The sequence below is a fragment of the Mauremys mutica genome, chromosome 9 (assembly GCF_020497125.1).
Source record: "Mauremys mutica isolate MM-2020 ecotype Southern chromosome 9, ASM2049712v1, whole genome shotgun sequence".
NCBI lineage: Eukaryota > Metazoa > Chordata > Testudines > Geoemydidae > Mauremys > Mauremys mutica.
In genome coordinates this window covers 9,627,371-9,639,786 of record NC_059080.1, presented here as the reverse complement: position 1 = coordinate 9,639,786, position 12,416 = coordinate 9,627,371, and the positions used below count along the sequence as shown (strand labels likewise).

Here is a 12,416-nt window from a genome sequence, read left to right as displayed (position 1 = left end):
GGATAGGTCACAATAGAGAATACACTGGCAACAGCCCATGCTCCAGAGTGTTTTGTCAGAGATCTGGAGGAAAGGGAGAAGTCAAGTCAGATATGGGATAGGGAATTTTATTCCCCCAAGAAGCCAGTACCAACTGGAACCAGAGTAAGTTATGGCCTTCTAATAACTTAAGACTGCTCCTGTCCTTGTGCTAGATTTAGAGGCACAGACCTTACCCTCACCCACCCCCGCAGCACCAACATGGGAAACAGCAGAACATAATCTGCCAGTTTCAACTTCCTTGTAAAAAGACTATCTGAGCACTCCCAAACTCATGTCTCAGTGGAGAGCTGAGAGAGGACTTAACAGGTATGAGTGAATTGAACTAAAACACAAATCCTTTATTTTCTGAAGCTGTCTGACTAAAAGTGCCTTTCTGGAGCCTTTACGATTTTAGGAGTTTCACCTTGGGCTGTAGGATTAGGGAAATCTGCGTTTACCTGAAAACTTCCTTTCTTTATGTAATAAGGTCCACAGACCATTTACAATAAGTACTGCCGCTTGCTTGGAGGCAGCCGGACCTGCCAGTCACTGAGACCAGTGAAATGCCCAAGCTCCTTTCAGTTGAGAAAACTTCCGTGGTCAGGCTAATTCAAAGCTACTTTCCTACACTACAGATTGGTCACCAGCCCTCCAAACTGATTTACAGTGAGTGATCTGTTTCTGGATGTTGGGGCCATTCTGCTAAGCTGACTTCTGCCAGGCAAGTCTTGGGTGAGCATCTCCACTTGAGTGCGCTGTGCGCATAGAGATAGGATACTTTGCTCCATCCCTTAAGACAGGAGAATCATTGTGTTCCAACTGGTGAGCACTGTGCTCTCTTTCTGGCACCCATTCTCACATCACCGTGTTTGACCTTTAGCTCTCTGGATAATACCCTAATAAAAAAAATGTATCCTGGAAAAGAGAAATGAATTTCCTTCTTCCCTAAAAGCCAATATTATTGCTATCATGATCCTGTACAGACGTCCTAGGGGCACATGCAAGATCAAAAAGTAATGATCAAAGTTGGGAAAATTAAAAAGGCTGCCATCCCATCCATCTGCAAAGCATGGAAGGTCTGACGCTGGTAAACTGGGTATGCTTTGAAGACAAGCCTCCTTTAGGAGCTTTGGATGGTTCTGCTAGTCTGATTCTCTAAGGCTAGAAATAAGATTGGGAGCAGATTAAAATGCTCTGAAGTAGATGATGGATGATTTCATTCATGTTGTGGCCTTTCCATGTGTTAAGCAGGGAATGGGACAAAGCTGTTCCTAAAATTCTTGCACAACTGCACAGGGTATTCTCTGGCCTATACCCAGGGACCGCATTTGATCAAAGCTATTAGGTAGGCCTTTTGTATTGTTGCTCTTCACACACTGCTTGAGACTTGCCCGATCCCCTCAATTCCCTTCTATAAAGCCTGGCAAGGGTCAGGACTAGAAGTTGACTTTTCTGATTACTGAATAGCCTCAGCTTTCCATAAAGCTTCCCCCAGTATCACAAAGATAGCTGGGAACTGATATCCCAGAGCACCAGATCCCAAGGATCAAAGCCTCATAGACATGCATGAATCAGAATTGAATCCCATTATTTGTCCCCTCCCAAGTCTCTTTAGGCCATGTGATTTTGAAGGTTGAGACAAACCATATCTTGCAATGCAGTCCACTCAAGTTAGCATTGCTTCTGAAAAGATGCCTGGACCACTTAGGATATCAGCTGACCATTCATATTTTTGTTGTTGCCACTTCAGAACTTTCATGCCCAAAAGCAGCAGCTGAGATGACACCTCCTAGGCTGTAGCTACTGGGGGCAGAAGGGGCTCTGAATATCAACTCTTGCAGTTAAAGTTCTCCGCTGCATAGTCCCTGGCCACCAGAGAAGATGGCCACATTTATCTTCAGTAGTGATACCCCATTACATTTTGACTGTTGCACAATGAGGAACATCTTGGCCTTATAAAATGGAGACTGGCACAGAAATAAATAAATGATATGCCAAAAGGACCCTTATTGCTTGCCTCTTCCATATCTGGGCTGCTGTCCCTCTCATGACTCCACAGTCATCTGCTGGGGGCTGGAGGTGGTTGTCAGACATGGTAACCCGCAACAAAAACCGGGAACAATACTCTGCACATTGGGACATGGTGACCCACAACAGCTAGGGAAGACAGCCTGATACATCTCCAATCTTCTAAGTGTGGCAGGAAATCAGTCCCACTGTATTCCACCTTCCCAGGCTGCATAAGGAGGAATATGTTACTATAGCTAGTCCAGGGCATTTGCATACTTAAGCATAATTTCAGAATACTATATTGAGTACTCTCTTACCTGACAGTCTATCCTCTGGTGGTTTATATTTAAATATATTTTACTATTTGTTTCTCTAAATCTGATTTGGACTGCTGGCCTTCCTCTCCTGAGTATAGACTTCCCTTTGTGTGGGTGTGTCTGTGCAAGCCCTAAGTACTCAGCATATCCCTAGTGCCGGGCAGTGATTCATCTGCCAGGCTGCACTCCGTAAGGGTAATCAGGGGAATTGAAAATTAAGAATTATACCCCAAGATGCACTCAATGAAGGTGAGCAGGAGAACGGTTAGTTTTATTAGTCATTTGTTTTCCCCTTGTTGAATTTCCCCCGTCATTCTACTAAGGAGGGGGGGGGGGAGGGTAAATCCTGTTTTACTAGGTTTAGTATGAGCAATAAATAGAACATCTATTCTCCTGGATAAGGCTGTACACTAACTTTCATAACTTTTTAACCTCCCTCCCAATAAAAAACAGCTGGGGAGCCAAGAAAAGAAAAGTGATTTTCTCCTTATTTCTGAAGATACATTTGTTATTTTAGAGGGTTTGTGTTTAATTCTATTGAGCTTAAATTTTTGGCATCATTCACAAATACCTTTCACTGTTTAAAAAAAAACTTTATTTTTTAAAATAATTTTAATTCATTAGACCATACTTTATAAGTTACCAGTAGGATCTGAACCCAACCATCAGACATGTTGCACTTTCAAGCTTTGTAACAATGCATGATTTTTCAAAATAAAATTTACATTTAGATTTACAATTTATGTTTTTGAAATTTACGAACACTTAAAAACATTGAAATTTGAATGGAAAGGGATACATGTTTAACTTTAGCACACAGAAATACTGTAAAATATGCCATTACCCCAAAATGCATTTGAAAATGGAATGTGATTAGCCCATCAAATTGAGTTTTAGTAATTAGCAATTCGCATATAACCTAGTTAGCACCTTATTGAACTCAGCCTTTGAGTGTAAAAAATCTAGTGCATATTATAATAGCTCAACATGTATTGTACCATTTCACCAAAGAGGTTCCGTATTTTTAGCATTATCTGCCAATTTTCGAAAACTGGTAACGTTTCAGAAGCTTTCTACAACATATGGAACAATGGCTACAGTTAAACTTTAACAGAGAAATATAGGCTCTCTCTACTTGTTATAAGTTGACTGTTTTTAAAAGCAATCATTCATAAGGATTGCATCAACATCAGTTAGCAGAGGAAGATCAAACTTTATTGAAACTGCTTGCATACAAAATATATTGCACTATAACCAAACAAATGTCAACATAAAATCCAATCTGTTGTAGCTAATATGTACAGAGAATATTGCCCAAGAGCAGTTACATTACAAGGTCAGTCTACCTTGGTTAATTATCTACAGTATTTTAAACCAAACAGTTTACAGATGATGTGTGCAAGGTACCAATTTCTGTTTTCAAATACTATACATTCCCAAAATAAATAACTAGAAATCAACATTAATGTTTGGCAATACTTTTTAAGACATTTTTATAGGTGTTAAATCATGTGCAGTTTGTTGCCATTTTTATATGCGTACTTGTATGCAAGGAAAAACAGTGGAATGAAAAAAGCAAAGAAACAAAACTCACAAAATACATCAGAGGCAAGATCATGTTTGTACAGTTCTGTACATAATCAGTGGCACTCCTACTGGAGTAATTTTAATAAAAATAGAATAGATTAAAATGAAAGTCCTCATACAGTTTTACCCAGTAAATTTAATTCATGATCAGAAATAAAGAAAAAAGTACGTTTAATTCCCCCTTTATGTACTTTGCACCAAGTTCCCTAACTCCTTCCAAACCTGCTTGCGAAACAGACCTTATACCTCAAAAAATTATGAATTTGTCCTGCCTCCAATGTTAGTTAGCTAAACTACTCCCTGCACTTAACAGGTTATCACATGCGGGAATGTTCTTCTTATCTCTCTTGAGATAAGCTCCAAATTAAAATTTTAAACCATTTCAAAAAACTTTTGGGAGGATGAAAAAAGGTTATCATTTTTAATTGGTCATCTGGCCAAAAAGCAGGCACACATTACTAGCTTGTGAACAAGTTACATTTGTTCCCTCAGTAACAATGAATTTTTAGTTTCCCAGAAATGGAAAGATTTTTTTTTAAACTTCTTGTACTGTCTACAAAAAAAAATTACACCCCTGTCTCAATAACACTATTTGCCAAATCTTCAGTGCAAAAGAAATTTCCTATTCTTATAACTGCCTAACCTGATGCTTATGTAAGGAAAAAATTATGGAAAGCATGCATTCTTCTATAAAGTACTAATGTCTGACAAGGTTTGCTACATATATTTTACATTTAGTGTTTCCAACTCATCTTCCCTGATTTCTGCATCCAAATATAATATTCCTACCTGCCAAGATATAAAAAAGGCACAGATCATACAACTTTTTTGCTAATGAAAATGACAATTGTTACATCACACATATTTCAGAGTCCACTAAAATACTGAAAAAGTGGACCAAAACGTGAACCGACACAGGACATAAAACGACATAGCATTTCATGAAGAACTTGTAAGTTAGATTGAAAACAGAAGCCCAATTTATTACTGCAAACACTATTTATTCTGAAAATTGAAATTGAGCAGTGATTTTTGACCCAATGCGTTAAAATGGTACAACTGAACAAAAAGTATACCAATGCACAGCTCAGTATTTTTAAAACAAACACAAATAATCTTTCATTGTTTGAAGTGCAAGATGTACTTGAAAGCATTTTTCAGAAGTTCAGATATTTTTATGCAAATATTTGTATAACTTCTTATTCTGAAAATAACTGCATACTGCTGATGTTAAAAAAGGCTAACAGAACGTTTATGTTCATTTCATGCCCTGCGCCATTTTGCCTACTATTTGTCTTTGGCCTAACAAGTTTCTCTAACGTGGAATAAGAATCACTGAAACAGTATAGGAAATATGACTTTAGAATTATGCAGTTTAGGGTACTCCATTCACCAATGGTTGCTGACCATCCACACTGTCTGATTTCTCTTTCTTCTGATTACGATCTTTACCCGTGCGCAGTCGACTACCTTCATTGGAGGTATTCTGTAATGTTTTAGCGTGGACGCTCCTTTCATTATTGCAGTCAATTCTGATCTGAAACAAGTTACAGTTATATAAAGCATACCCTTTAAATATTCCTGAAGTTAACTGTTAAAAGGTGTCAAATAATTTAGGTGCCATCTTTAAGTTTATTTAAAAAGGAAGCTAGACTTACAAAAGTAGGAAACAAAATGCCTTTATGATTTAAAAAAATATTTCAATGTTACTTTTAAAAACATACATTTCATTAAGTGTTGGAAAGTCGATCATAATGCACTGTATTAGTATAGGAGAACCAGAAAGTAAAATTGATCAGTCTACTATAATTTTGTTGTTCGTGCAGAACTGAAAATATACATACATATATTGAAAGGTTTTAAACTTGTTTCAGTTTTAATAAATCAAGATATTCCTAGTCATACAGTTAAAGAAGCATTTTTTAAAATCAACATTGCAAAGCTGTGATGCAACTATACTACTACTAATAAAATCCATTCTGCCACCCTTTGCCAAGACTGAATTTAATTAATCAAAAAGAGTTGTGGCTTTCGAAGTGGGCAAGAAGAATGTTATGTTTTAAATGGAAGATGTTTAGCTTGATAATAGTACACCTTTAAATCCATTTTTGGCATACTGTTTATTTGAAACTTTACACATTATTTACCTCCTGATTATCCAGTAATTGTCGAGGATTCACCAACATGAAACACTTATTTTATTTAAGAGTATCATCTCATACAGCTCTCAGAAGAGAAAGAGGAAGAATTCCGGATATTTTGATAAAATGGAGGCTACCTACCTGTAACTGGAGGTTCTTCAAGATGTGTGGTCCCTATCTGTATTCGACACATGGGTCCACATTTGCACAGTATGCCTGAATCTTGAGGTTTCTAGCAAGTAGTGTCTCTTGGTCCACATGTGCACTTGTTCTCCTTGTGCTCCGGACTGAGGGATAAAAGGCAGTGTGGACTGGTGTCTTTAGTTTCTCTTCTTACTGCAAATCCAGTCATGATCGGCAGCAGAGGGGATGGAGGGACGGTAGTGCAATTAACTTCTATTTCTTCTCTGAGTGCTAGTCTCTATATGTATTCTATATGTGGGAGATTGTAAAGCAGTAATCAAACAGGAAGGAGTGCAAGGATACAATTGGTACAGAGATCTGCAGTACTGGTAGCAGTATCAGCAGCAGCCACTGAAACCTGAAGAGATGTTTTTGCGACTGGTTTTCCCTGATCAATAAGGACTTAACATTGACACTGTCCTCCAAGAGGAGTTTGTCCTTGAAGTCTTAACATTTGGTATAGTTGATGAAATCATATTTTGCTAACAGGGCCAGGCAGTTATTAATTCTAAATTGAAGACCTTCTGAAGAAAAAATTGGTCTCTCCAGGAAATCAAGGACTTTGGTGCCCATGTCTGAATGTGTTGCCTTGGGATGCAGCAGCCTAGATCTTTCAGTGGCTGCTTGTCAAGTGTTGGTTGAGAAAACAGGAACTTCTCTTCTTTGGCTGGAACAAACTAATGCCTCTCATCCCTGAAGGTTGCAAAATGTCCAGCAGCTTATGCTATGTCTCTTGGATCTTCTCAAGCCAGATCTGAAGCTCATATGTTAATCTCTATAGCAGCTCCTGATATTGCCTGTGATCATCAATGCAGAGACGGTGAAGATGGAGCAACCACCTCATCTGGAGAGGAGGATGAGACCGTGCTTGGGACTGTCGGATCTGTCTCAGCTTCTTCCTCATACTCAAACGGAGTTAGTAGGTGTTGGCTAGGAGAGTGTAAAGTTCATGCACAGCTCAAAGGAGAGTCTAGTTTAAGGATCCCAGGGCTACCAATAATGCTAGTATGCCGGGTTGATCCATTGGGGAGGACCCCAGGGCATTGGGAACCACTGGTTCACTAGGAAGTCATATCTAGGTGGATGATGGAACCCAGTACTTCTGGAGTTCCTATCCAGACTAGTCTCCTTATGTGGGGATGATGGTTCACAGAATCATAGGACCGGAAGGGACTTTGAGAGGTCATCTAGTCCAGTCCCCTGCACTCATGGCAGGTCTAAGTAGTATCTAGGGCATCCTGACAGGTGTTTGTGTTCATCTGGAACCTTCGAGAAGTCCAATGAGAAGGCAGTATCCTGTTCAATTGGTGGAGCTACTGGTCAAATACTCTGGCTCATGGAGGTAACAGGGTGGTGACTCCAGGGTTCTTGAAACAGATTATTCAGGAACATTGACACAACAAAGGAACAAAGTCTGACCAGAGAGGAGAGAAGACTGAACAGAATGAAGGTCTCCGGGGTACCGGTGAATGAGACTGTTGGATGTGACACTTCCCTGGTTATAGTGGACACTGGGTCCTTCTGGGAACATGCCTATCCTGGCACAGAGTCTACTCTGGATCTTGTAGACTGTGCCCAGTGGGAGCCTATCCTCAGGTTTATGCAACTGAACTGAGGTCCGTAACAACGGATCCTTACTTCTTCATGTTACACTCATATCAAGGAGGTTTAAGTGGGCCTAGGTCCTTAGGATCCACGTACAAGGACCCACCGGACTTGGATGGAGTCAGGGAAGGATCTTTACTTCTGGGAGCAGATTCTGAAGATCTGTCCTTGCCTGAGTGCCCCTTACTCTCATGAGAAGCCCTTGAGAGGGATTCTTAAGGTTTCGAACTTGTAGCCTTGGTGACTGAGCTCGGTGTACAGGGGGGTCTCCCCAGCCCAGATCCAACTGGGGTCACATGGTCTTCACCATGGGATTTTACTCAGCTGCAGCCCACAAACCTCACATGTTTGGGAAGGGAAGGAGTGGCAGATGCTGCACTTAGCTGAGATATGAGCCTTGCCAAGGCAATAAAGGCAACACTGATGTTTGTTGCTCACTGAAAAGAACTGTGTGTGGGGCGGGGCAGGATATGCAGTGTTTAAACCCCAAGACTCTTGGGTCTTGTCCACAGGGAAAAGCTTCCCAAGGTGGGGGAAAGCTAGCTACGCTATACTAAGTATGCTAAATGGAGATTCCGACTCAGGCCATGGTGTGGTAATAAGGAACTGAAAAGACGATGGTCCACAGCACCCCTTATAACCTTGGTTTGGAGCAAGAGGAGAACAGCTGTGCATGTGCATTCTAACAGAGGCTACTTGCTAGAAATCTCTGGACTTGGACCATGGTGCACATGCATACCAAAGTGTGGAATACCCAGATGGACCAGCACTTGAACAGGTTAAGTGTCTTCCTGACAGAAAATTTCTCTGTTTTATTTCCTTCAAAAATATTATTTAGCAAAAGAGAAAATGCACATTTGTAAACCATATATCATTGCAAAATTCCACAAACAAAAGTTTTATTCTTCATGTTTGTTGGGGGGAGAAGGCACCAACTCTACCAACTCCACTTCACCTCATCCAGGAAATAGCTTTTTGGCCCCAGCTTCCCAAAACCTATTCACCTCACTCAGGAGTGGGAGCCTCTCAGAAATGGCATTTTATTTCTTCAGAGGGGCCTTCCCAAGCAAAGTTGCCACAAACTCTCCAAGCAGAGACTTCACATATCACTACACAGGAGGAAGTAGAAGCAGCTCATCTTTTCCTTCTATTGGGGCAGCTCTTAGTAAGTGGCAGAAGACTCTGCACATGCCTTAGGCCTGAAGTACACTGGAGGTGGTTCCAGAGAGGACACTATATACACAGGAAAATACACATTCCCAGGCTGGTGTTTTGTCAAACACCAGAAAGGGAACATTTACTTGTCATAAAAGATTTGAAATAAAATTAAAGTGTAGAGAGATTTTCTTAAATACTAAATCTGAATTCAGTGTCCCTTTATGTGGATTTTAATTTGTTGTCTAAACGGTTACCCACTGCTTGACTTGTAATGTTTCATTGCCAGTTAACTAATGTTTCATTTAATACCATAACTAAATTAGAAGATGTACCTCGTCCCCTCTAGAAAGCTATACTGGTTTCTTACCACAGGGTACTAATTTTTCATGCATTCAATAATGCTTTTTCTAATTTTTTTTTATAGTTCCTTCTCTTCTCCCCCCGTTATAGTATTTGTGTTCTAAGTACATAAGACAAGAAGAGACAAAAGGTATTGATAAAAACTAGGAAAAGCCAGGAAAAAACTAAACTGAATTTAAAATGAAGAATGAGTTGTACTTTAAAAAAAAAAAAAAAGTGCATCACAAACAGAAAGCCAGCCAAACAATCAGTGGGGCCATTGGATGATCGTGGCGCTAAAGGAGCACTCAAGGAAGACAAGGCCATTGCGGAGAAGCTAAACGAATTCTTTGCATCAGTCTTCACTGCAAAAGATATGAGGGAGATTCCCTCAGCCATTCTTTTTAGGTGACAAATCTCAGGAACTCTCCCAGATTGAGGTTTCCACAGAGGTGGTTTTGGAACAAAGTGATAAATTCAACAGTAGTAAGTCACCAGGACCAGATGGTATTCAATCACAAGATCTTAAGGAACTCAAGTATGAAATTGCAGAACTACTAATTGTGGTATGTTACCTATTATTTAAATCAGCTTCTTTACCAGATGATAGGAGGATAGCTAATGAGACACCAATTTAAAAAAAAAAAAAGCAATCCTGGCAATTACAGGCCAGTAAGCCTAACTTCAGTACCAGGAAAATTGGTTGAAACTATAGCAAGGAACAGAATTATCAGACACAGATGAACACGATTTGTTGAGGAAGAGTCAACATGGCTTTTGTAAAGGGAAATCATGCTTCACCAACCTATTAGAAATCTCTGAGGGGGGTCAACAAACATGTGGACATGGGTGATCCAGTGGACATATAGTCTACTTGGACTGTCAGAAAGCCTTTGACAAGGTCCCTCACCAAAGGCTCTTAAGCAAACTAAGCAGTCATGGGATAAGAGAGAAGGTCCTCTCATGGATCAGTAACTGGTTAAAATACAGGAAACAAAGGAGAGGAATAAATGGTCAGTTTTCACAATAGAGAAGAAAATACTGGGGTGCTCCAAGGATCTGTACTGGGACCAGCGTTGTTCAACATATTCATAAATGATCTTGAAAAAGGGATAAAACAGTGTGATGGCAAAGCTTGCAGACTGTACAAAATTACTCAGGATAGTTAAATCCAAAGCCAAGTGTTACAAAGGGATCTCATAAAACTGGGTGACTGGGCAAGAAAATAGAAGATGAAATTCAGTGTAGATAAATGCAAAGTAATGCACATTGGAAAACAAATCCAACTGTACATACAAAATTATGGGGTCTACACTAACTTACCACTCAAGAAATCTTGGAGTCACTGTAAATAGTTCTCTAAAAACATCGGCTCAATGTGCAGTGTCCGTCAAAAAAAGCTAACTATGTTAGGAACAATTAGGAAACAGATAGATATACCTCTATACCGATATAACGCTGTCCTCAGAGTGAAAAAAATCTTACTGCATTATAGGTGAAACCGCGAACTTGCTTTGATCCACCAGAGTGCACAGCCCCACGCCGCCGGAGCACTGCTTTACTGTGTTATATCCAAATTTGTGTTCTATCGGGTCACGTTATATTGGGGTAGAGGTGTAATAAGACAGTAAATATTATAATGCCAGCTTCCATATGAGATTACAAAGTGACTATTCAGCTTGGAAAAGAGAAAAGACTGAGAGGGGATAGGATAGAGGTCTATAAATCACGAATGGTGTAGAAAAAGCGAATAGGCAAGAGTTATTTACCCTTTCACATAACCAGGGGTCACACAATGAAATTAACAAGCAGCAGGTTTTAAACAAACAAAGGAAGAAAATTTACCTGAAGTGATCCATCTGCTGTTCTCCCTTTAGAATCTCTTGAATTACGTTGACGGTTATCTGTTCGTGACTGTTCATCATTTCCTATAAAGAGAAGCTAATATTCAGCAAAGTTGCTTCTCAGCACTGATTTTGTAATTTTCTTCCCGATTCTCTAAGCAGTTAAAAGTACACCCTCAGTATGGAGTTACTTTAAAGCTAAATAGCATAAAAAAATATTCTTATTGCTTAGATAAAGTAGAGCAGAAGTTTGCAAACTGTGGCCCATCATTGGTTCACAGAATCTTTTGTGGAGGTCTGTAAAATGGAATAAAGAACCATCCCATGGATTCAGAAAGTGATACACAGAATGAGAAAGATGAAGAATCAATTTTTGTAGGGTATTAATTTTTTCTACTGACTACTTATATTTTTGGGAACAATAAAGCTGAGCTTGGAAAATACATAATATGTGGCACGATTCCCTGCTCTTGAAATGTCAAAGTAAACAAAAAGTTTATTTTCTTATTGAAAAGAAATAAGAAAATCTCTATTCTAAAGACTTCAAGTTGTAAATTATGGTACATAACCAGAATGCTAAATTTATCAGATATTATTGAAAAGTGAGAATTCGAGTTAAGGTTTAGATTTCAAGCTTGTTTCTCGCACTTTACTCCTGCTAATTCTTTCCTACTGCATATATAAATTACAACACTAAGTTTTAGTCATACAAGGATATAAGGAGAAAAGATGGGCATAGGGATATCTCAGGCAATTTCTGCAAGAGTACTGTATGTATAAGTGTTATATGGCCAAGAGTAGGGCAAACATTGATTGACTCATAAAAGGCTTGATCCAAATCCCACTGAACTCAATTGGAATATTTCCACTAACTTCAGTGTGCTTTGCCTCAGATTTTTACTGGGAAGGTGAATGATATACAGTGGAGTCCGTAGATCAGTGTTTCCCAAACTTGGGACGCCGCTTGTGTAGGGAAAGCTCCTGGCGGGCCGGGCCAGTTTGTTTACCTGCCGTGTCCGCAGGTGCAGCCAATAGTGGCTCCCACTGGCTGCGGTTCGCTGCTCTAGTCCAATGGGAGCTGCTGGAAGTGGCGTGGGCTAAGGGATGTGTTGGCCGCTGCTTCCAGCAGCTCCCATTGGCCTGGAGCACCGAACCGCGGCCACTGGGAGCCGTGATCGGCCGGACCTGCGGACGCGGCAGGTAAACAAACC

General features: G+C 39.9%; 1 protein-coding gene and 1 long non-coding RNA gene across 5 annotated transcripts in view; one reads left to right on the top strand and one right to left on the bottom strand.

Moving 5' to 3' along the window:
• Positions 1–33: 33 nt before the first annotated feature.
• LOC123377451 overlaps positions 34–12,416 on the top strand; it is a 51,475-nt gene continuing 39,092 nt past the window's right edge. Inside the window, exon 1 of one of the 2 annotated variants that reach the window (XR_006582212.1) lies at positions 34–144. This is a non-coding gene — a long non-coding RNA (uncharacterized LOC123377451). The remainder of the gene's footprint in view (positions 145–12,416) is intronic. The other variant, XR_006582213.1, reaches the window with a different exon arrangement.
• FMR1 (FMRP translational regulator 1) overlaps positions 2,921–12,416 on the bottom strand; it is a 54,522-nt gene continuing 45,026 nt past the window's right edge. For 2 of the 3 annotated variants that reach the window (XM_045030377.1, XM_045030378.1), the window contains 2 exons: positions 11,207–11,289; positions 2,921–5,472 (listed from right to left, as the gene is read on the bottom strand). In XM_045030377.1, coding sequence (XP_044886312.1) covers positions 5,311–5,472; positions 11,207–11,289 — 245 coding nt within the window. In that variant the 3' untranslated portion in view covers positions 2,921–5,310. The remainder of the gene's footprint in view (positions 5,473–11,206; positions 11,290–12,416) is intronic. The other variant, XM_045030379.1, reaches the window with a different exon arrangement.